This window comes from Dasypus novemcinctus, chromosome 24, assembly GCF_030445035.2.
Source record: "Dasypus novemcinctus isolate mDasNov1 chromosome 24, mDasNov1.1.hap2, whole genome shotgun sequence".
Classification (NCBI taxonomy): Eukaryota; Metazoa; Chordata; class Mammalia; order Cingulata; family Dasypodidae; genus Dasypus; species Dasypus novemcinctus.
In genome coordinates this window covers 1,940,742-1,965,866 of record NC_080696.1, presented here as the reverse complement: position 1 = coordinate 1,965,866, position 25,125 = coordinate 1,940,742, and the positions used below count along the sequence as shown (strand labels likewise).

Sequence of the window (25,125 nt, the reverse complement as noted above, 5' to 3'; positions counted from 1 at the left end):
TGTAAAGTAAAATGTTACATACTGGTTCGTCCATGTTGTAGCTTTTCTTTCAATTGGCCAAGAACACGCCACTGTATGGACATACCCCATTTTTTCCGTTATTTGCACTCACCTCTTGCAAGCTTCTGGAACTGGTCTGCTGTTGTGCCCCTGCCTCTGCAGGCCTCCTGGCCCCTTCTGCACACCACGTGCCTTTACCCCAACTGCCTTCACATGTGTACAGAGCCGGACCCCTTGTAGACCCGCTCTGCTGCCCCTTTACTGCTGGCCCCGACTCCGAGGCCTCTGCACCTTGGCCCCACCTGGCCTTTCCTGCTTTGCACACACCTAGATCTCCAGTGCCCCTCAGCCCAGGTCCAGTGCCTCATGCCCCAGTAAGCCACAGCACTGACCTCTGGGTGTGCCCACAGGGAGCAGGCTGGGGCACAGCCCCTACCCCACAGCCTGGGAGAAGCCCACATGGAGCGTCTGGAGCCCTGTGGTGGCGGCACCCTGGCTGCATGGCCTGGAACCAACTTCCTCTCCTGCTTCTGTGATGAGCTGCCCAGGGGAGCAGATGGGCAGAGACAGACCAAGAACCCCAGTACTCCTGCAGTTAGGTGTAGCCGTGGGACTACACTGTGGACAGTGGGATGTAAGTGGGAAGGAAAACTGCTGCTGCATGGCTTTAGAAATGAAAGTGCCTGCCGTCTGTGACGCCCCTATTCTGTCTTGGAATGTGGAATGGCAGCGACTGAGCGTCAACCATGGACAAGAATAACGTGCTGAGTGACCAGGCTAAGGATGGATGGGCACTCGGTTTCTGGCTGGGCAGACTGTTACTGTGAGAAATGAACCAATGTCCTTCAATACATCAAATTTAAACTTGGGATTTAGACCCCACCCTTGCAGCCCTCTGGACCCGAGGCACTTCCACATACAGTTCTGGACATGAGGACAGATATGAAAGGAATGGAAGTGACTTAACACAATAAATGTGGATGTAAGGACTTATTCTGGACCCAGAAAATAATCCAGACAGTTCTGCAGCAAAGCTCCAGGGACCGGAAAGCTGAACCGGCTCCTCTCTCCACAACCTGCACCCCAGGAAGCAAGCCTGGAGGAGCCACTGGACCCAAGTTGTGCGGGAATGAAGGGGTCTGCAGCCATGACTGGAGTGCGAGGGGCTGGGCTGTCGGGAAAGAAGGGCTGGGAAGACTGCCCCCCCCAAGTCCAGCTGAGGCGCAGCAGCCCAGCTGGCCAGGAGCGGCCCAGGAGCGCCCGAGCCCTGGAGCGGCTGCCCACCCAGACAAAGGAGAGACTGCCCTGGGGTCAAGGCTTTCACTACCTGATAATGCTGGGGTGGTGCCAAGTGCCGGAGACCCCTCTGTTCCTCTTGGTCCCCACGGTGGGATGTGAGTGGTGCGGTGAGGGGCGGGAGTGGAGAGGGAGGGAGCAGGGGTGCAGAGCATTTCCTCAAGAATTCGGAGAACTCTGCTTTTCTCTTAGTTGGTGCTGAGCTACCTGGAATGGGTTTGGGTTTATATTCCATTGGAAAAGATGTATAAATCAAACAACAGTCTAACCCAATTTCCAGGCAGAAGATTTCACAAAATCAATCCAACATCACATGATTTAATTCCCCAATAAAACACTGGAAAAGGGTCTATCAGTGCTAACACATTTACATATAAAATTTCCACCTAACAGGTAATAGAAGCCTATGTACCAATTTCTAAAACAGTTATAAGATATATACACAATTCTGGGTATATTAACAGAACAGAATATTACAAAATATTAAAGAAGGCAATTCTCCTGTGCACAGGTCACGCCGCCGCTTACTTGAAGTTGGCATAATCTGAGAATGCGTCGATGTATTCCTGCACCACCTTGTAGCAGAATTCATACTGTTCCTGGAGAGCGGAGGGTGGGAAAAGCCAGGTTACTGCAGAAAATGCAGGCCTGCAGTTCCCAACTGACTTACAGGAAATTGAGAGGAAAGGAATGTGTTTGGACTTCCACCTGAGCCGCCTGCCCCATCTGACACACCTCTTCTGGGCTGGGCAGAGCCAATCTTCTGCAGACAGAGGTGCCCAGAGGGTGCTAACGACCCTGCGAGGTCAGGTGCGAGTGGCCCCAGCTGGGAGAGGGCTCAGTAGACCTAGCCCTCACCACGACTGCCAGGCTGGGCCGCGCCCCTGCTCTCAAAGCCTCATCTCCTCCCAAACCTCGGACAATTCACTCTTCTTTTCCCCTCAAACATTTCTAGCTCCGTGGGATTCAGGAACACCTTTTTGGATGTCTGTTTTCCACGCCTGGTAGTTAACCCTGGACCCAGATATTAGGAGGCCTGAGCAAAAACAAAGGGAGGTAGGATAGATGGACTGGAGGCCACTGGGGCTCCTGGAGAAGCACAGGGGAGTCCTGCTTCCTGCCTCTGAGGCCCCTCCTGTCTGCGCAGACAGGCTCCTGTCCACGGGAGGCCCTCCCACGAGCCTCCTCCCAGAGCTGCCCTGACAGAAGGCTGCGGCGCTGCCTACCAGTGTCTGCACCATGTGTGGCCTCTGCAGCCGCAGGCTCTTGACGGTTTGGAAGACGTCCAGAATCCCTTCTGCTTTCACCCGCTCCAGGACTGTGCTCAGGGCACAGAAGGTCCCCGTCCTTCCTGCCCCGGCGCTGTAACAGAGCAGACACACTTACCACACCTGCCTGGCTCTCTGTGCCGAACAGGTGAGCGGCGGTGCCATGAGCAGACAGCAGCTGAGGCTGATGACCCAGTGGAGCTCCCCGGGCTGGGGTAACAGGAGACCCTCCTGCATCCTCCACTCCAGCCCCATTCCCACCTCTGCCCTGGGGACCCTGCTCAGCCTGGAGAAGCCCTGCTGAGGGACCTGTCTGTGGGGATGGTGGTAACGACCCTCAGACTCACTTCCCAGCAGCACAGAGCCTTTGCCTTCCACATGCAAATGCCTGGGTCTGCTCGAGTCCTCTTCCCTTGCTCTGACAACCCCTGCGCCTCTGCACTAGTGTGTCTGCTCCTGCTTTTCCACGCCTTGGCACTAGCACCCACACTGTCCTGCCTGCTCCGTGGCAGGGCCTGTGGGGTTTACCAGTATCCCCAGACAATGAAATATGTATGGGAAGGGAAAAGAGGAACAGGAGTTCCAGGCCGTACAGGTAGAGCTCCTCTTGTCAACCAGGTAGTCAGGGAAGGCTCGCTAATCGGGTGCACAAGAACAGCGACCCCAGGTGAGGCAGAAGCCCTCGGCTGTCTGGGAAACGAGCACCTCAGGCCCAGGGCAGGACCTGACGAAGGAAGGACAGGGTGGGTGGGACTGAGGTCAGCGCCCCCAGGGAGGTGCTCCCTCTGCTGGGCTGGGCAGGCCGCCCGGGATCATCTGGGACCTTGTGCGCTGGTTCGGATGCTAAGTAAAGGGGTGCTGTGGTCTGCCTTAGGTTTTAAAGGGAGCTGTCATTTTGGTAAAGGATGGAGGTGAGGGTAACACACCACCACCAATGTATTTAACACCACTTAATTATATACTTGAAAGTAGTTAAAATGAAGAATTTTATGTTGTATCAATGTTACCACAATCAAAATGGAAAAGTAAAGCAAAACCAAACATAGAACTATACAACACAGAGTGACCCCTAATGTAAACTATGAACTTTAATTAATATAATATTGCCATATCAACTTTAACAAATTACTTACTTTGCTAATGCAAAATGTTAAAAGGAAAAACTGTATGTATGGGGGGGTATATAGGAACTCTGTATTTTCTGCATGATTTTTCTACAAACTTCCAACTGCTCTAGAAAACTAAGATGAAAAAAAAAAAAAAAAAAAAGACCTGTCAGGTCACTGCATGGATAGCAGCCTGCCATGGGGAAATGTGAGAGCAAAAAGACCAGGGAGGCAGCCAGTATAGTTGCTGGGAGAAGAGAAAAAGCTTGGACAGAAGAGCAATGGTGGACCAAGTAAGAAACATGCAGATTCTGAGAATACTTTTTGAGTAAAAGCATGACTTGCTAATGGATTAGATGTAAAGTCGGAGACAGAAAGAGGAGAAAAGGATGATTCCAAGGCTTCTCATCTGAATTACGTGGGGAATGGAAATGCTACTCACTGACTTGGGGAAGGCTGTGGGAACAGTGGGCTGGGAGGAAGTGCAGGAGTTCTGACTCGAACACACTGAACTGAAGAGTCCATCAGATGCGAGTGGACAGCTGGATATGTGAATCTGATCTAGGTGTGGGAACTGGTATTAAAGCCAGGAGATTGGACGAGCTCAGGCAGGGAGTGGGTGCCAGCTGACAGAATAAAGGTCCAAGGACTGGGCCCTGATGTGGGAACGAGCAAAGGTGGCAGAGTAGAACAAAAGCCAGGAGGTTCGCTTTGCAGAGGTGCAAGCAGCCCCATGTGCCAAATGCTGCTGACAGTGAGGGCTGGGACAGGCAGCCAGGTGAGACGGGATCCCTGACTTCAGCCAGGTGAGGCTGCAGGACAGGATCCCTGGCTTTGGCCAGGTGAGGCTGCAGGTAGCCCTGGCAGGGGCAACAGCAATGGAGCCGTGTATGGGCGGCTGACTGTCCGGGGATTACGAAAGAACTAGAGAGTATGAGCAAATCCTTTGAGAAGCTTTACTATTAGGAAAAACAGTGGCAGCTGGAGAGGAATGTGGGGCAAGGTGTATTGTTTTTTTTAATACATTAAGGAGGAGAAATTATGGCATGTTTGTATGATCACAGTGGTCAAGCAGCTGAGAAGAACTGACGTAGGCTGGTGAAGTCCAGTCCTTGAGGAGACAGAGGGAGGGAGCAGGTGTCAAGGGGAAGGTGGGTATGCTAGGTGGACTTCAGGGTGGCTCCTAAGACCCCTGTCTTCTGGTGGTCGCCCCTTGTGAGACCACCCCCCCGCCTTGAGTGTGGGTAGGATCTGTGACTTGCTTCTAACAGAATGTAGCACAAGCTGATGATCACCTTGTGAGGAGATGCTCCCCCACTGCTGGTTTGGCAGACTGGGAAGGTCCACATGACAAGAGAATGTTAAAAACCAGCTGCCTATGAGGAAGTGTAATAGTTTGATATTATTGATGAATTCCAAAAGAAAATGAATTATGTTTGTAAACTGGTCTTTTCTTCTGGGTATATGAGATTATATTGGATTCAGAGGTTTACTTGATTATTTAATCAGTAAATCTCTTGTGTCAGTAGGGCGTTGAGTTCCCGCCCCTTGGTGGGTAGGGATTCACAGATAAAAGACATGGTAAATGACAGAGTTAGGATTCTTAATGTTGGAGTTTTGATGTTGGAGTTTGATGCTGAAATTTTAAGAAGCTGGAGCTCCAGGAAGTAAACACACAGAGGAAAGAGAAGCAAGCCCCAGGAAGACAGGAACCCTGAGCCCAAAAGAAGCCTGAACCCTCACGGACACCGACAGCCATCTTGCTCCAACATGTGAAAATAGACTTTGGTGAAGGAAGTAACTTATACTTTATGCCCTGGTATCTTCAAGCTCCTACCCAAAATAAATACCCTTTATTAAAACCAACCAATTTTCATATTTTGCATCAGCTCCCCTTTGGCTGACTTAATATAGAATTTGGAGCCGAGAGTGGGGTAGTGCTTTTGCAATTACCGAAATGCTGGAATGGTTTTATAAATGGGTAAGGGGTATTTTTTTGAGGAATTGTGAGATGCTTGATGGAAAAGGCCTAAATTGTTTTGCAGAGACTGTTGATAGCAATGTGGATGCTAAAAAGACTTTTTATAATGCCTTAAAGTAAATGATGAAACTATTAGTGGAAACTGGAGGAAAGGCAATCCATGTTTTAAAGTTGCAGAAAACTTAGCAAGAGTAACACCTGGTATTTTATGGAAGGCAGAATTTGAAAATGACAAGCCTGGGCATTTAGCTAAATAAATTTCCAAAGTAAATCCAGAGAATGCAGCTTGGCTTCTGCTTGCAGCTTATAGCAAAATGCTAGATGAGAGAGAGATGCTGAGGACTGAACTGTTGGGTACAGAGAAAACAGAAACTGATTTTGGAAATTCCAAGCCTCTGGAAATCAAGCTCCCAGATAAAAGTGCCCCATTGGCGGACTTAACTGAACTTGGAACTGGTAAATCAAGATTGAACATGCAGTTATCTAGGAAAGACTTGTGGAAAGTCTTACTGTCTGATGGCTTGGACCCCTCCTTCCTGCATGCTAAACCAACAAGGTTTTTGAGAGAGCTGTATGAACAAAACCACTGTCAGCCTGGAATAAAAAGGACATGGAAAGGAGAGATTGAAGGAGAAACAGATTTAAGAGGAAAACCAAGGAAGCTGAGATCTGGAATTAGGACATCACCTCGGGCCAAGAGAGGAACCCCACCCATGTGTAGAGAGAGGGTGAGTTTGCCCCAGCAGTTGAAGAGGGTGGATGTTCCTGTCTGATGTCTTGGGAGAGTTTTGGTGCCCCAGGGTACGGAGAAGGTGGAGCACATTTCCCAATGATTAGGGCAGTTAAGGTCAGCAACCCACAGGTATGAGAGGGGTGGACCTGTTCCCCAAGGTTAGGAAAGGCTAGGAGATCAACTCATTGCTCTGAGAGGATTGAGCCTGTTTGCTAAAGGTTAGGGGGAATGTTGTCTTCATATCACTGTACAAGGGGAGGGTTAAGACTCTAACCCAAAGATTGGGTAAGGTGTGGCAATCACCCCAACAGTCTTGGAGGGAGAGGTCTGGAGCTTGGTCCACACCCAGATGCTTGATGAGGGTGGAACCAAGAACATGGCCACTGGGCAAGCATGTGGAAAGGGTGGGTTCCCACAAGGCAACAAGGAGAAGAAATCATCATCTTAAGAATGACTCTCAGACTGGAATCGAATGGAGGATGCCCTGCAGGTTTACTGAACTATAGAGGACTCATGACTCATGTTTCTCTCCCAATTTCTCCTTATTGTAATGAAAATGTTTACATTATTACATTATTACATTTTTCTATCCAAATGTGTATTGGAAGCAAATAAATTGTTGTGTAATTTCAGAGGTCTATAGCAGACAGGACTTTGCCCTAGGATAAACTGTATTTCTTTACATTGATTGTGATATGATTTAGTACTTGCATTGTAACTGATTTAAGTTTTTTAAAAATATTTTAATGCCTTTTTGGAATCCAGAGGTTAGAGTGTAGCAGTTTGATATTATTGATGAATTCCAAAAAGAAATATAGGATTATTTGTAAACTGGTCTTTTCCTCTGGGTATATGAGATTATATTGGATTCTTGTGTCAGTAGGGCGTTGAGTTCCTGTCCCTTGGTGGGTGGGGACTCACAGATAAAAGACATGGCAAAGGACAGAGTTAGGGTTCTCTTCTCTTTTCTTTTCTTGCCTTACCTTGTTAGAATTAGGGTTCTTAATGTTGGAGTTTGATGCTGAAATTTTAAGAAGCTGGAGTCCCAGGAAATAAGCACACAGAGGAAAGAGAAGCAAGTCCCAGGAAGAGAGGAACCCTGAGCCTGGAGATGAGCAAGCCCTGGGAAGAGAGGAACCCTGAGCTCAGAAGAAGCCTGAACCCTCACAGACATTGGCAGCCATCTTGCTCCAATATGTGAAAATAGACTTTGGTGAGGGATACAGGAAGTGAGTAATTCCAACAACACATGAACTCGGAAGTGGGTCCTTCCCCTGTCCAGCCTCAGATGAGGCCACAGCTCTGGCCAACAAGCCTCGTGAGACCCTGAAGTGGAGGCCAAGTCCTGACCACAGAACTGGGAGCTGATAGTGTGTGTTGTTTTAAGATGTTAAGTCTGCAGTAACGTTCTTACAGCAGTGGAGGACTACTACAGCAGGCTGCAGAGAGAGGCCAGTACAACTCCAGCGTGCAGGAGGGACGCTGAGTGTGCAGCACCAGTGTGCTGGGCACGTGCCAGTTCTTTTCTGACTGCTTCTATTTTCTCAGTCAACTAGAAAACATGCTCGTCTGACAATTAAATATGAGGATGGGAGAAACGTATTGGAGGTTTTAGGAGAGAGGAGGTGTGAAATATTTACATAGGACAGAAGCTGGCAAACTTTGCTGTAAAAAGTCAGAGAGGAAATATTTTAGATTTTGCTGGCCAAGAGACAAAATCAGGTAATAAATGCTCGACTGAGATTTGTAGTGTGATGCAATGAGAACACCACGTGAGCTCTGTGGTGTAATTCCTCAACTCTGCTGCTGTGCACGAAAGCAGCCATAGCCAGTAGTAAACAAATGAGCACAGCTGCATTCCAATAAAACATTATGAACAATGAAATTCGGATTTCATGTAATTTCTGCATGTCATGAAATATGCTTCTGATTAAAAAAACGCAAAAAACAAAAAACATTTAAAAATGTAAGCAGAAGTTCTTAGCTGGCAGGCCAGGTTTGGCGCAGGGCTGTAGCTGGCCTAGGCCTGGGTCCAGTGAGCAAGAGACATGGAAGGAGCACAGGTGCGCAATGGGCCAGCCACGAGGCTGTGGGCCAGAATGAAACAGGCCTAGGAACACAAGGGTCGGCTTTCCTTCTGCCACATTCAGCCGAATGGATGCAGAGGAGAAAACATGTATGCAATAAAGTGTTTATCCTAAAAGGCCAAGCAACCCTTTTAGTTTTGTCAGTCCAATGCATAAAAAGCCATCTTTTCTTGATTTCATTCCCACTGCTACTATTACTAGTAAAGGCAAGTATCTTTTCCTGTTTATTAACCAGCTGTACTAGTTGATGTCCTCTGCCACTTTTTCTTCTTTCTTAGTTTTACAGGTAATAAATAAGCACAGTTCAACTTTCAAAAAGGTCCAAAAGGTCCTACCCCATTTCTCAGCCATTCAGTTCCCTATGGGAAATAACAAATGCCCATCGGGCCTGGTGTTTTTTTCCAGAGGTAGTTTATGCATAAGCCAGCACAAACAGGTGCACCTCCTTCCCTGTTTCATGACAAGCAGCACTTCCAGAGTCCTCGTGCACCTTTTGCAGCGCTACACTAGGAGGACACATCACAGTGCATGAATCAGGCCCTACTAACACGGGTTTAAGTTATTTCCTTTTATTCTGATATTTACCTCATTTTGGCCGTGTGTGAGAACATTTACTGGGCACACCTCTGCTCATTTTTCTATTTTCAAAATGAATTTAGAGGAATTTGGAAACACCCTGGACTCTTCTCTTCGGCCCTTTGCTCTTAGTCTTGTCCATTTTTCCTTAAACTGTTTTCTGACTAGGCCCCCTTCCTTCTCTTTCCCTGTGCTCAAGGAGGCCAAGCCTCACCCCCAAATTGCCACTGGTCTCCACGTGGTCAGCCTTCCCCAATACCTTAGTGCCCCTGAGTCAACGCCAATGTTCCTGCTCATCAGCCAGTCTCGTCCTGCTTGTTGAACCTGGTTCCTGTGCTCTGGCAACACCTCCCTCCGGCCCAGCTTTAGCCGCTGACACACTCACCACAGCCTCCCACCCCTGCTCACCCCGTCACTGGGGCCAGGTAAGCAGTACCTGCAGTGCACGGTGATGGGGTGGTTCCCTGACTGCTGCTGCTGCTTCTGCACGGCTGCAATGATGCTGATCATTCCTTTCCCATCGCTGGGGATGCCCACTTCAGGCCAGCCATGGAAGTGGAACTGCCGGATCTGCCGGCTCTTGTTCTCCTTGGGAAGAAGGGGATCAGGTAGGTGCGGCAATGCTGTGATCCCCGTTGGAGGAATCCCCCCCACTGTCCACCTTACCCTGGTGTTGGTGACAAGGAGGTCTCTGACGGTGTAGCTCTCGCACTCCTCCTCCTTCTTCAGCTCCACCGTGACGTCCCCATAAGACACCAGTCCACCAGATGGCCAGTACTGGGCACACTTCTCCTGGAAGGGCAAATGGGAGAGGTGAGAGCTCAGAATGCCACGTGTGGAAGAACACAGCTTACCTGTCACTTAGACACAGTACTTCCTTCACCAAGGCACTGAAAACTTGTAGGATGAGATTATTTAATATGACATCAAATCACTTACAATCCTCACCAGACGTCTATATTTAAAATGTCATCCTTCTACCAGATACAATCAGTTTTTTTTTTATAAACGATACCAGGGCTAGAGATTAAACCCGGAACCACATATGCAGGAAGCTGGTGCTCAACCACTGAGCCACACCAGCTCCCGAGTTGTTTTTTCTTTGTTTGCCTATTGTTTGTTTTTGTTTTCAGGAGGCAAGGGGACTGAACCTGGGAGTTCCCATGTGAGAAGCAGGTGCTCAATCACTTGAACCACATCTGCTCTCCAGTTAGCTTTCTGGTGTCACCTATTTACAGTCTAATTTGCAACAATGACAGGGACTAGTGAAGAACTGGCCATCTAGCTCACAGCTGCATCCATAACTCAATGGCTGGGCAGAAGCAAAGAGTAAGGGTATTTGTTCCAATTCCTTTTGCTGTGCCTTTTTGCTGTTCTTGCTCTTTTGGTGTGTTTCCAGATTCACAGTTGCTTACATGTATCAGACTGCTAATCCAAAACCCATCGGAACCTATCCGCATGACCATTCAGGCAGCCATGCGTGCTCCAACACAGCCCAGTCCGCAGAATGTTTTATCCCTTCTGCCTTTACTGCTTCAACTCAGCAACGGTACCCTAGAAGTTGCTAGTACTTGCAGGAGAGGATCTACTGCCTGTCCTGTGTTTGCCCATGGCCTAATTCCCTCTAAGTGTGAGCTCCTTGTGGGCAGGGGCTGTGTCCTTTCATCTCTCTATTCCCAAAACCTTGTACAATGCCTGGCATGTGGTAAGCTCTCAGTAAGTATCTGAGTAAGTATAAATACTTAAACACACAGTTAAACTGTCCATTTCTTTACAGCAGTTTTGACTAAGATCTTAGCTCTTCCATCTGTGCCATAAGAGCCTGGGGGTGGGGTCTCTGGGCCTCTCTTCAACAGAACAGCTTTTTTTTTAGTTACACTCACCTCAAACAGTGGCCGTATTGGTTTTTACAGCATTATTGGGTGGAATGATTTTTGCTACCACAGTTCCCTCTCAATACTGCCTTTATACAATTTAGCAGTCAAGGACTAAAGTCTGGAACTTTTAAACCACTGGAACTGCTTGCTAGGTTCCAAATGGGCTTGAGAGCACCAGAGTATCTGAACTGAAGGAAGAGCACAGCTTCCTTAGTGGTTACACTACGATCTTAGTGGTTACACTACGATGAGAAAAAGAAGCACTCCGGTCCCATACGGAGTAGCCTTTCAACATTTCAGATTTTATCAGTTTAGGCAGAGGCATAACAGGAGAAAAGAGGCAGACTGGAAAGATGCCAGGAGGGACAGAGCCGAAGTGCTGAAAGAGTCCCTCCCACAACTGTGGCAGGGAGCTAGTCAACGGTGGCTGCGCACGGGGAGCCTGCTCTGGCCAGTGGGACCACCACTCAAGGTGGTTTCACCTGACCTGGACCAACCCAAGATGGAAGATCCCTTGCACAGAGCACTGCAAGGCAACAGAGCCCTTCCAGGTGGGGAAGCAGGGGTGGTGTACTAAGGAAAAGCCTCACGGATCTATGGGGTTAGGACTCAAGGGGCTATCTAAAGAGAAGCCCTTTAAGACTCTCACAGATGTTGAACTGAGGGTAGAAATCATCCTGCTCGGTCAGAGGACAGCTACAGGATCTACTGAAATTAGCCTTGTGTGGCAGACACAGGAGAACAAAGTCAAGAACAAGGAGAAAAAGGGAAAAAACAGCAGGAAATGGTAGCCCAGAGGAGCCTCTCATGGCTGTGGGGGAGGAGGTGGCAGAAAACGTTCCTGAAGTGGCTCTAGGCCAGGAGGCAGAAGTGACCCGACTGAAGGGAAGGCTCTGGGAGAAGGCACAGGTTCTGGGCCACCATGCAACAGAGGTAGCTAGAGTTCCCTGAGACTGAAAGTGCTCAGTAGAGGCTGCACGACTGTAACTCAGGGACAGGGGTAAGAGAGCTCCCATCCTGAGCAGGGTCAAGAGGAGACTAAGGGGCCTCGAAGTTTCTCTGAATTCTGAGATCCCACACATCTCTACTTTTTTCTTGACTTGAAGGTTTCTTTCTTTAAAAGATTTGCTAGTTATTGATTGTTAACCTTGCATGTTTCTTATTTTTGTTATTTCTTAAATTGCTATTGTTTTCCTTTGAGTAGTGAGCTAAGGGTGACCCGTCTCCCCCAAATCCTTTTGTTCATTTGCCTGGCTTAGAAGGCAACCCTTCTTAGGGACATTCATGTGGGCACCACCTCAGTCTGGGCCTGGCTCTGAACCCCGTATCTCATGAGTTCTGCCTGGTCTGGGGAGGTGGGGAGGAGAGGGTGTGCACAAAGGCTAAGCTGAGGAGGATGATTGAGAAGAACAGTAAGAGGGTACAGACAGATGAGAACTGAGTGGGGCTCAGACCACACTGCTTCCCAAGTCCTAGGAGAGGCTACTGGTCACCCAGACACTGTGATGGTTAGGCTAATTGTCACCTAGGCCAGGTGATTATGCCCAGCTGTTTGGTCAAGCAAGCACTGGACTACGTATAATACAAGGGCATTTATAGACTAGAGTCACCATTGTGTAAATCAGAGATGGCTGATTACAATTACATCAATCAGGGAGACTGCCATCAACAATGAGTGACGCTTTATCAATTAGTTGAAAGCCTTAAAAAGGGAAGAGATTTCAGCATTGAGAGATTTCCCAGCTCGTCTTTGGACAGCCAGTGTCTCCCAGAACTCATCAAGGACCTTCACTGGACTTTCATTGGAACCCCTGGTTGCAGCCTGCCTGTGGAACCTGGACTTGTGCATCTCCACGGTCATGTGAGAGACTCATAAAATCGCGTACTAGTGACAGACATCTCTTGTTGATTCTGTTTCCCTGGAGAACCCTGACTAATACAGACACCAAGTAGCTGGGGAATACTGACTGGAAATGGTTCTTTAGGCAGCCTAACTCAAACAGTTTATACATATCATCCGACCACCCTCGCCCCACTCCCACTCTCCCTACCCCCCACCTTCTCATGTTGCATATCTTCCACAGCCCCAGGGCTTTCTGAGCTCACCTGGCCCCTCTCCTCCAGTTCTGTTAGCATCACGATGGAACAGGACTTCCACTCCCAGATCATTCGCCAGAAGTCTTCAATTGTGTGGAGAAGAGGGCCCTGGCTGGCGATGTAGGAGTCCTTTTGCCGGTAGCCCTACACAGGCCGGGCCAATTACAAGGGTGAGGTGGTTTAATCACGGAGGGAAGAGAAGACCAGTCTGTCTAGGAGTCAGGGAGACAGGTCACTGGGAAGGGATGGGGACCACCTGGAAGCAAATCTGTTCTAGGCAGAGCTCCCCTTTGGCCAAGGACCAAATCACTTTCAAACAAGCTGGCAGCGGGAGCATAGCTCACCTGCCAAGGAAGGGAGGTAGTGGAGCTAGGATGAAGAGAGCAGGCATGGGAAAGATCAGAGGTCAGTTTCCTTAGCCCTTTGGCCATGGTTTCTGCTGTGACCTTTCTCTTCAAGGTATCATACTGGTGCATACCCTCTATTGCTCCCACCTCCTGCTCTTTGGGGCCTGACACAGACCAAGTGTGCTGGCATCAATTCTGTCCTTGTTGATTGATTCAGAGACAATCCTCCCTAGCAGGTGTGTGAGGGCTGGTACTACACGGGGAGCTGGGAGTGTAGGGGACTCGCCCACCACTTACATCAATGAAGGAGGCATTCACGTAGTCTGTGTTCTCCTCACCCCTCTTCACTGGAATGATCACTCTGTTGAATTCATCTTCAAGAAAAGACAGTGGCTTGTAGCTTGCCAACACTGCTTATCCTCTCTTCCTCTCTCCATCTTCACTGCCCACCCCAGGCCCGAAGAGACAGAAACCCACTTGGCAAAGGACATGCCTAGTTCCAGCCCAAGACATAGAAAGCCTTTGGCCTTCACACTATTTTATTTCCAAAAGCCACTAAAGAACTGGAAGCAACAAGAGGCAATGCCAGAATTCTTGTTTCCAAGCAGGATGATCATTAACTAGTACCTGAGAAATGGCGGGGTAGAGGGAACTGGTGGCTGGGGCACTAAGGCTTTGGGGTAGGGAGGAGGTTCTCACATGGAATGATCTGTAAAACCCGGTTCTTCTTCATGTTGGCTGGAAGGTTTCCAGTCCGCATCTTGTCATTCTGAATTTTGATTGAAGTCAACTTCTGAATTAGGAAGGGAAGGGAAATGTTACTGGTTCCAGTGACTTGACAGGTGGATGCCAGTCACTGGACCTGCATCTCCCCACGCCCTCATCTCCATTTCCACATGTTCCTGTTGGAACCCTGCTTCTCCTGTCTTTAAGCTCACGACAGGAGTTTTTCAGTGCCTCTGGACCCTTCCAGGAGTCCCCTGGCCTGGAACTCCATGATCCTCTGGTGAGGATACCACAATGGAGGAGGCAGTGTGCCCGCCCTTCCTTCCTCCCTACTGTTCTACCCCAGGCCATATTAGACTCTCAAGAAAACACTTACTCAAAAGTACACCCCCTGACCTCCTCTACGCTTGCCAATCAAAGTAGAGCCTATAAATCAGCAGCAACTTGTTAGAAATGCAGAACCTCAGGCCCCACCTCAGACCTGCTGAATGAAAATCTGTGTTTTACAGGATCTCAGGTGATGCACAGATACTGCTCTTAGAAATGTGGTCCTCCCCACCTCAACCTGGAATCTCTTGCTTCTGGGAGCACTTTTTTTTTTTAAGATTTATTTATTTCTCTCCCCTCCCCCACCCTCAGTTGTCTGCTCTCTGTCCATTCACTGTGTGTTGTTCTGTGGCCGCTTCTATCTTTATCAGCCGCACCGGAAATCTGCTTTTTTTGTTGCGTCATCTTGCTGTGTCAGCTCTCCGTGTGTGCGGCACCATTCCTGGGAGATCCTTACGGGGCACACTCCTTGCGCATGGGGCTACCCTACGCAAGGGCACCCCTGCGTGGCGAGGCACTCCTTGCGTGCATCAGCACTGTGCATGGGCCAGCTCCACATTGGTCAAGGAGGCCTGGGGTTTGAACCGTGGACCTCCCATGTGGTAGGCGGACGCTCTATCCATTGGGCCAAGTCTGCTTCCCTGGGAGCACTTTTTATCAATGAGTATAACATAATCCTTAGGTGCTGAGAGCCATTTTCCAATAGTATAGAGCAGGGTTCATCATCGATGGTCTACAGGCCAAATCCAGCCTATTGCCTGTATGTAAAGTTTTACTGGAACACAGTCACACTTTGTTTTTTATATATTGTCTACAGCAGCATTGAGTAGCTGTGACTGAGACAGTTTGGCCTGCAAAGTCTAAAATATTTATTACCTGGCCCTGTACAGAAAGTTTGCTGGATCCCTGGCACAGAGGACAGTGAACACACAGGTGTGAACATTCAACAAGATTCTGTGACAGAGGTTAATTCTCACAATAAATTATAACCCCTCGGGGGGGCATTTAAAAGATTCCATTGCCTATATTTGTGGCTTCTTTTGTTTTTGTTTTTTAAACCCAACCCAAGTAATTCTAATGTACAAAAAAGGGTTAGAATGACTAAGGTATAAGTAAAGAGCCAGAGACCTGCCTCCCTAACCACCACGTCTCTAAAGAGGTTCACGAGTCGGTAAATGCACAAGGAGTCAGGCATCCCATATTCCCCAGATCACAAAGATCTTTCAAACTTTAGGAGGTGGTCCAGCTCAAACTCACCTTAAATTCCTCTTCTAACCCGTTGTTGCTGGTTCCTGGGATTTTGTTGTAAATTTTCTGCAGGTGGGTTTCTAGCGAGGTCACTTCCAGTTCTGTATCTCCATAGAGATAGTGCTCCAGAAGGGCTTGGTATATGAAGACATACTGCATCTGGAACATGGAGGAAGCCAAGTTCCCAGCTATACACAGACCCCCTCCTCACCCTCCACCTCACTCCAGTCCACTTCTCCTTTGACCCCAGCAGGGGTAAAATGATTCTCTCTTGTTGTCTCAATTCAGTGAGGCAGGACCTGAGATGCCTTAAGTCTTTCTGGGGTCTTAACTTGGAAGGGAAGGTCCTAGTCTGGCTTGGACAGCCTACCACCAACCTTCATCTCCCAGTGCAGTGCCCTCTGACCCAGAGCCCTAACCATGGAGCAGTGCTGCTCACGGCTGTGGCCAAGGGGTGTTGCCACTCTGAGCACTGCCATGCCTGTTTCCCTCAGGAACTGTGCCTTATCCTTAAAGTTTAATGTAAACAACACCAGTCTTGGTGATTCCCCCAGGCATGGAGTCCCAAGCTCTTCTATGCTCCCATGTTTCCCATTCTTTAGAAAGGCCCTTCATCACACTCTGAAAAGCCCTGATGACCTGGAGGCTGAGTGGACGACGAGGTGGGCAGAGGCTCTGGGCCTGGACGCCCTCCCACTTGCCCTCACTCACTCACATCCGTCTGCACCATCTGGCAGCGCTGCGCCCGGATGCGGCTCACAAAGCCGAACACATCCACTTTCCGCTCTGCGTGCATCATGTCCAGCATGGCGTCAATGACGACGAAGGTGCCCGTGCGCCCCACACCCGCACTGCAGCCAGAGAGCAGAGGTTAGGGGAGGCCAACAGGCCTTGGGGGCACACGGGAGGAGGCAGCACAGGCTGGGGCTCTTTCTTCAGGCTTCTACACTCTGAACGGGACAGAGCTGGGATCTCCTGAGCCTCAGCCCACCACACCCCAAGCTCCCTATCTCTAGCTATCAAGAACTGAGGACCCTGGTACCTGGGAGGGTCTGAAAGCTACAAGATTCCGAGGCTGACACATGACCCAGCCTCTTGGCATCAGAGCAGCGCCTCCCAAACTTTCCACACTTCACGGCACCAGAGCTCCAGAAGTGTCTCTGGCTGTTCCCTGGGGACCCGACAGGCCACATGCTCTGTGCTCAGGCCAAGGGCAGAATGTGGCACGAGTAAGCAGGCAAGGGTCGGGCCACACTGACCTGCAGTGAACCACGATGGCCCCCGCATACTGAGGGTTACAGGCCTTCACCTTCTTGAGGAACTTGAGCATGCCGATCGGGGTGAAAGGCACCCCAAAGTCTGGCCAGCTGGTAAAGTGGAACTGAGTGATGAGGCGCTGTGGCTTTCTGTTGGTCATGTCGCCCACCTGTGGCATGAGAGACCCTGTGCGTTGGTCGTGCTGCCCTGGAAGGGAGCAGCACCATGGGGGAGGGGGCTCAGGGCCCCGGTGACAGTGGGGGCGAGAGCGATGATGGCTGTCCTGCTCTGAGGAAATTTTAACCACAGACGGGACTCTTCCCAGTCTCCCTCTGGATTCGGAAGGGTGGAAACCATTCTTCCCAGCTGAGAAGTCAGATGGCCTGGCCAAGGTCCCAGTGTGAGTAAAGATAGAAGTAAAAGCCCCTTTCTATGGCAGTATACTCGGCTGGAGGGAGCCTTGGCTCACGCCTCCCGGTCACTCTGGAGGGCCAGGAGCAAGGCCTGCCACGGCCTGCTGGGGGTTTGGAGTAAGAAAGGAGGAGAGGTAAGCCAGTCACTCAGACTGCACCGCCTCCTGGCGCTCCCTTTCCAAAGCACTTGGTTCATGTTGAAACTGTCAAATCCGCCTCAACAGGCCATCTTCCTCCCAGTCGTGAAATGCTGATCCCCAGCTCTGACGAAGCTGCTTAGAAGCCCCGCTCTGGTTGCAGAGTCCAAGCACCACACACTCAATGGTCCTGACTGCCCTGAGGGGGACCCATCTATCCCGATGGTCAGCAGCTCCTAAATGAGAACCAGGACAGGAGGGCAGAGACAGTACCTGCTGAATGCAGAACTTTCGGACTGTGTAGTCCACCAGGACAGTCACGTCCTCTACTGACACACGGATGTTCCCGTAGGTCCAGCAGCCTTGGTCTGGCCAGTACTGGGCACACTTACACTGAAAAGAAACAGACACACAGGCCTGACCTCAGACCTCCCGCCTCTGGCAGATGCAAAAAGCCTGAAAAGAAAGGATCCCAAAAGCACAGACTGAAATCTCCAGGAAGCCCAAAGTCCTCTCCTCTCAGCTTAGCAACTGCAGACTTCTTTACTTTTATGGCTCTTTTCTCAAGTTTCTCAGCTTCTATCCTATTTAGCACAATCTCTTAGCTGACACACAGCCACAACCTGCAGACTTCTTGCTCTTCCCGATTCGTGACCCCTCAGTGCAGGGTAAGTATGAAGCCATTTTATTTGTAAAATCTATACTTCCACAACATCCCAGGTCATGCTCTAGGGTCAAATCTGTCCGGATCCCGGGAACCAGCAGCCTGCTAGGAGGAGGTATCAGGGTAGCCTGGAAACCTGCCAGGACAGGCCTGTGGCCTTCTCCACTGCCTGGGCCCTGGACAGCATCCAAGAGCCAGAGGCCTGGATGGAGCAAACTAACCTAAGCCCTGTCCTAGTGCCAACCTTCCCAGGCATCGTGGGGCTGCTCATCAACATGTCCAGCACCCTCGGGTCATACTTGAGAAGAATGGTCAAGAGCTGGGATTCCCCTCTGGGGCCATGGTCCCTTGGGTGGAGATGACCAGGCTGGGAATGGATGTGGCAGCCACAGAAGGAAAAGGACGAGTCAGAAGGCTGCCTGTAGCATCAGGCCAGGGCTTCAGATTCCCTTGTACCCCTTGTACAGCACCTTAGTTAATACATCTCCCTCTGCCACCTCCAGGATATTCCAAAAGCCTCAGGAGGTAGGACAGGAAACCAGCGGAAGGATGGATTAGGGAAGTCAGGAGAGATAAGTCTCTCTGTGGCTTTTCCTTGGCTAATGGCCCAAGTTTTTTGTCCAGAATATTTTGGAACCAGGGCAAGTTGTTTGACAGGAGTACACCGTAGGCTTACTCCTGAGGCTTTTCCCAGGCTCCCAGGGAACAGGAAAGTTGACAGACATGGGAGTCTGGGCTCCATCTGGGTCTACAGACTCGGTCACAAAGATGACAGCTCAGGATCACACAGAACTTCAGCATCAGGGCTCTCCTGTCCTCTCTCTCTACTTACCTCCTTTCTCTCCTTCAAGTTGGTCACCATGACGATGGTGGCTGTATTTTGTTCCCAGATCATCCTCCAAAAATCATTCACTGTTTCTTCCTTTGGTCCTAAAGTAGCCAGTAGCAAAGATGACAGATAACATAAGGAGAACATATACCAAGCATAAGAAAGATGTTGGGAAATTGGGAACATCTACACCTGAATTTGGAAACCTGTGCCCACATGTCTAGGCTACAGAGCAATCATCAGCTCATCCACCTACTAACTCTGTGTCCACTATTTATGTGTCAGGCATTTTACCAGGATTGGGGGTGGCGAGTTGCCAAAATATAAGCAGAACATGAGTCGTGTCTGCCAAGGAAATTACAGTTGAGGAAGAGGAACAACAACTTCTCGCTCAACACTGCATTCCCAACCAAACTGAGCCAAGGCCACTGCTCATTTCATCTTTTCTCATGTGTTCTGAGGTGGAGGTCATTGCCCCCAGAGAGTGTGAATGACTTGCTCAGGCTGGAATTCAAATCCTGGTTTGTCTAATGAACCAGGAAATAATACTCCGCCTTACAGTCAGAACTGTTGTAGAAACTAGAAAGTGATTTGTACCATAAGATGGGTATAAAGCATTTGCTTCCAGAGGAGCGGATGTAGCTTTGTGGTTGAGCACCTGCCTCCAACACATGAGGTCCTAGGTTCAATCCCTGGTATATGCTTTAAAAAAACAAACAAAAAAAACATAACAAAAACACCACATTTGCTCCTGTGTTCAGTGAGCCAAGTGGCTGGTTGGTTGGTTGAGCCTGAAAGGATGTGGAAACGGGGATGAGAGAAGATTTTAAGAAGACAGGTAGACTTGACCTTGAAACCAGGCAGGCTTTGAGCACAGGGGCAGGATGAGGAAGCCTAGGAGGCAGATTTAAAAATATAGGCTTAAAGGGTCTGGCCCTTCAATGAAAAGTAATAGAAAAGACGCATCTAGCAGCAATGTGCGAGGATGGGCTGCAGTGGGAGGCGGAAGAGGGGGGAGAAAGGCAAAAGACATGAGAGCTGTGAGGGTAGGAACGAGAGTGCAGGAGTGAGAATGAAGAAGCCACTACTGCTTCCTGGCATTTAACACAGGTGAGGAAGTGGAAAAGAGCTCAAGATGGCTGCATCTTTCACCTGAGACCAGAGGAAGGGGAGCAGTGGGTCAGAACGGAAGCCTGAGGTGGAACCAGGTGGGTTTGAGGTGCAGCAATAAGGGATATTGTAAGTTAGGAAGCTGCATGGGAAATCAGCATTAAGGGTTAACACTTCTGAATCTAGCCAAGGTCATAAAAACAGTAGATAAGAACATTTAAAAAGTTAATATATTCTATACGTTCAAGAAGGGAAAGGAAAGTATGAGTATGTTAAAGAAAGACATAGAAGACGAACACACACACACACACCCCTGAATCAAACTTGTAGAGATGAAACATTGAGATGAAAAATACACTGGATGGATAAACAGATTTAGAACTGCAGAAAAAAGAACTTCCAACCTGACGACATGGCTGAAGAAACAATGAACAGAGCACCAGTCAGCTGTGGCACTTCAGTTTAAGAGGCCCACTATGTACACTTGAAGAGAAATCAGGGCTAGCTATGTGGACTGAGATGACCCATATCACCTAAGCATCCCAAGGTGATGTTTGTCTTTCGTTCATTCATTTGGCTGTTCATCTGAAATAACCCAATCATTTATTATTTTTTCTGGGTCAGGACTGCACTGGATACTAAGGATAAAAAATAAAACATAATTAAAACAAACAAACAAAAAAACATATTCGCTCCCCAAAAAGGACTCAGGGCGCAACAGAAAAGTCAATAAACAAACAATGAGACCACAGTTAATTATGACAGATTGAAAAAATGCTTTTATTTTTACTCCTTCCTAAAATTCAGATAAAATGGCAATAAAAGCATACGAAAGCTATAAACCCACAAGGACAAAGGAAATGGAAGAGGAAGTATCAGCGGGCAGGAGATATAACCCAGTTTTGGACATGAGACACCAGAGGACGGAAATCTAAAAGCCTGCAGAAGCAGCTGTCAACAAGAAGCACACGGATCACCTGCAGAAACTTGAAAGGCTCAATGGTCAGAGGAGAGACTGAAGGCAAGAGGCCCGGCACAAAGACCATACGAGGAGCAGCCAGACCTCCAGCTTCCCTTGTGCGCACCAACAGGAGATGGCTGCTTGATTCTCTAGAGAAAATGGAACCAGAAAGGCTGCAGGGCTGAAGACACCACGCACACCTGACTGGAGACGGTGCAGTTAGGCCCACACTGGAAATGTCTGTATAATGAATGACAAAAATCTCAGGCACCTGAACTCTCAGAATGTAGTCAACTTATGCTACATGGACAGGAAACTGGAGAATTCTTCTCTGGAGAAGCTGGCCTTTTTGAGGGGATCTCAAAAAGAGACTGACAGGACACTACTTGATCATCAAGCGGCAAGTGTGCCTGTGGACGTGCCCTGCCCAGTGCGTCCAAGAAACTTTTAGCCTATCATACTTAAATATGGGAGGTTCCACTTCTGTTAGTGACCAAGTAAACTCCTATTGGATCAAACTTCTTGCAGGTAACAACTATAAAGTGGACAAAAAATTAAAAAAAAAAAAAACAATTACACCAGAGCAGGCAAACCCTGGATAGAGGCTGACACTTAGCCTGAGTGTGGGTCTCAGTCCATAAGTGCTGGAATAAACACCCAGTCATAAGGGCTTGAAGCATCAGCGGTCAAAGCTCAGGGGAACTGCAGCGGCTGGGAGAGGGAGCAAACCCTGGAGAGCACCAGGTGGGTGGGTGTGAGGGAGGGAGTCCCCAAATCTGCATATAATCTGACTCCTGCATAATCTATCTGTGGAACTGAGCTGAATTCACATTGCAGCTGCTCTTGCCTCAGGGTAGAAAGTCTGAAGTCTGAGTTTAGCTAAGTTAACCATCAGCTAAGATACAGATATCAGTACTCTTAAGAAAAACATAACAGAATCTAGAGTTCCTACAACATATTATATGTAGCATAGAAGATACATCCAAAATTACTCAGCATATGAAAAAACAGGAAAACATACCCTGCATTCTAGTGAATGGAGGCCAACAGTGAGATAACTCAAATATTGGAATTAGCAGAAAAGGATTTTTAAGCAGGTGTGCTCAAAGAGAAAAGGAAAACGTGTTTGTAATGAATGAAAAGACAGAAAATTTCAGCCAAGATACAAAAACTAATTTAAAAAAATGGAAATTCTTATGCTGAAAAAGGCAATATCTGAAATAAAAATTTATTGGTTAGGCTTAACAGCAATTTGAATATGCCAAAAGAGTCACTGAACTTGCAGACATACAATAAAAAGGTATCCAAACTGAAGGAGAGAGAGAAAATAGAACATGAACAGATCTCCAAGGACCTACTGGACTATGTTGAAAGGTTTAACATTCATGCAATTGAAATCACAGGAGAGGAGAAAAAGACTGAGCAGAAAAAATGGATCAGATTTTCCCCAAATTTGGTGTATAAACTATATTTAAGATTTCAAAAACCTCAGTGAATCCCAAGCATGATAGATACAAAGGAAACCATGTCTAGGTACATCATAGTCAAACTGCTGAAAATTGATACACTACATAGACAGGAACAAGATTTAATGACAGCTGATTTCTCAGTGGAACATCTTTAAAGTAATGAAAGAAAAGAGAAAATAAGCAAAAGCATAACCCCATAATCGTATATCCAGTGAAAATATTCTTCAATAAAGACATTTTCAATTAAAGAAAATGACAATTTATTGTCAGCAGACCTACATACAGTTAATGCTAAAGGAAGGTCTTCAGGATATAGAGAATTAATATATGGAAACTCAGATCTTCAGAAAGCAACGAATGATCAACATAAGACTTTTTTCCTCCAAATGATGGCTTAAAGCAAAAAACTGTGCCATTGTATTGTGACGTTTATATTTAGCACAGGTTCTACATTTTTATGTGAAGTGGTACAGTATTAACACTTTAATAAAAAGAACAGAAGGCCAAGAATTTCTAGAGTTTTTAGGAAAGGCTTCAACAAAAACACTGAGAGAAAAGCCAACATATAAAAGGAAATCAGAGACAATACAGGGAGCTGAAGAAAATTTTAAAATTCAATAAATATATAAAATTAACAATATATTCAGCCATTGAATCCATGGAAACAAGAATGAATGTAATAAGAAAAATAACAATAAAAAATGAGAATGCCTTTTGATATTAAAAATATAATAATCAAATAAAACTATCAACAGAAGATTGGAAAATAAAGTTGAAAAAGTCCCTTAAATAGTTGAGCAAACAGAAGATCAGGCTGGAAAGACATGTAAGGGACCAGAAACTAAAGGGATGGAGGGCAGGTAAAGGAAGATAAAGAGCCCTGACAAAAGGTTTTACATTGAAAAGGTCACTCTGATGGTAGAAATATAAGGAGCAAGGGTGTCAGCCAGTGGACTACTATAACAGACCTGGAAGAAAAGATGGGGGTAAGGTAGTGTGGCAGAGAGGATAAATTGTAGAGACAGAAACAAGAGAACAAGTCATACGTAGAGTAAGAGACAGGTAGAAGAGCTGGCTAATTGCCAATTGGATTGATCGACAAGGTGGATAACATTTCAGTCATTGTGACAATCAGATATTACAGGAGGATAAGCAGTTTTGGAATTGAAGAAGAGTTGTGTTTTAATTTCTGACCTGCTGAATCTAAGGAGTCTGGGGGTGTCCTGATGGAGGGGTTCAAAGTTCATTTGAAAATGTGGTTCAAGGAGCTCAAGAGAGGCAGGAGCCAGCTGAACAGAGGTGGGTCTAGAGGAAGCTCTCCAAGAGAATAGAGAGGGGGAGAAAAAAAAGAAGAGGTCAAACCCAGAATGCCTGGCATCCTCAGCATTACTCCTGTTCGGAGAAAATAAAAAGATTGGGAAGGAGACTAGGAAAGAATGGGTGAAGTGGATGTGGCTCAAGTGATAGAGCTTCTGCCTACCATATGGGAGGACCCAGGTTTGATCCCTGGGGCCTCCTGGTAAAAAAGAAGAGAAAGCGTGACTGCATAAGTGTCTGTTTGGTGAGTGCAAGTGCCTGCGTAGTGAGCCAGTGCCCGCGTGAATACCCATGTAGTGAGCTAGTGCCCATACAAGTGAGTCAGGCAGCAAGATGATGACACACCAAAAGAGAGCGAAGGGGAGAGTAAAGGTGAAATGCAGCAGAAACGAGGGACTGAGGTGGTGCAATTGACAGGGAACCTCTCTCTACATCAGAGGTCCCCAGGATCGAACCCTGGTGAATCTCAGAGGAGAGAAAATGAGAATAGAAGACAACACAGACAGTAAAAACAACAGGGAGGAAGGAGGGGAACAGGGGAAATTAAATAAATACATATTAAAAAAAAAAAAAAGAATGGACGAAGGACAGAAGGAGAACTGGGAGAACATGTTGCCATGAAAGCCAGAGATGGAGTTTCAAGAAATGGCCACCCACAAACGTAGGGAGAAATTATATTTAAAAGAGAAGAAAAAATAAATCTCCGAGTAGGAATATTTAGAAAAGTGAGAAAGGAAATAATGAAGGAGAGTTCAAGTAGTCTGAAGTACTTTGGAGAACTTCAAGAGGATGGGAGTCTGAGAAAAGGCCTATCAGAAAGAAACAGGAGACCTCAGTTCAAGAAGCATTGTTCTGTCAAGAAGGCCCAGGGCAAATAAAGGGAGTAAGAGACTGTACACAGCTGATGGTGCCAGAATCTTCACAGAGTAAGTGGTATCTGAGCAGGGCCTTGGAAGGTGACCTGACCTGACCACTGGTTGCAGAGGAAGCTACAGCCTCACTGGGCAAGGGCAAGGGCAAGGACAACCTGAGGTATTCCCCGACCACCTTATTATTCTCTAGCATAGCTAATATGTCCAAAATTGAACTTTCTATGATGAAAATGTTATATCTACACTGTCTAATATAGCAGCCTATAACCACATGTGAAATGTGGCTAGTGTGACTGAGGACCTAATTTTAAATTTTATTTATTTATTTGTTTGTTTGTTTTGAGGTACTGGGGCCAAGGATTGAAACCGGGAGCAGGAGACCTTGTATATGGGAAGCCAGCGCTCAACCACTGGGTCACATAGGCTC

General features: G+C 47.6%; 1 protein-coding gene across 7 annotated transcripts in view; it reads right to left on the bottom strand.

The window, feature by feature from the left end:
- Positions 1–1,598: 1,598 nt before the first annotated feature.
- The window catches only part of PTPRA (protein tyrosine phosphatase receptor type A), a 173,525-nt gene continuing 149,998 nt past the window's right edge, over positions 1,599–25,125 (bottom strand). For 4 of the 7 annotated variants that reach the window (XM_004469139.4, XM_058287445.2, XM_058287447.1 and 1 more), the window contains 12 exons: positions 18,973–19,070; positions 17,750–17,869; positions 16,929–17,095; positions 16,385–16,520; positions 15,679–15,828; positions 14,068–14,161; positions 13,666–13,742; positions 13,031–13,165; positions 9,714–9,839; positions 9,484–9,635; positions 2,523–2,658; positions 1,599–1,895 (listed from right to left, as the gene is read on the bottom strand). In XM_004469139.4, the coding sequence (XP_004469196.1) occupies positions 1,821–1,895; positions 2,523–2,658; positions 9,484–9,635; positions 9,714–9,839; positions 13,031–13,165; positions 13,666–13,742; positions 14,068–14,161; positions 15,679–15,828; positions 16,385–16,520; positions 16,929–17,095; positions 17,750–17,869; positions 18,973–19,070 (1,466 nt within the window). In that variant the 3' untranslated portion in view covers positions 1,599–1,820. Of the gene's footprint in view, positions 1,896–2,522; positions 2,659–9,483; positions 9,840–13,030; positions 13,166–13,665; positions 13,743–14,067; positions 14,162–15,678; positions 15,829–16,384; positions 16,521–16,928; positions 17,096–17,749; positions 17,870–18,972; positions 19,071–25,125 lie in introns of all 7 variants that reach the window. The other 3 variants (XM_023591910.3, XM_071211506.1, XM_071211507.1) reach the window with 1 other exon arrangement.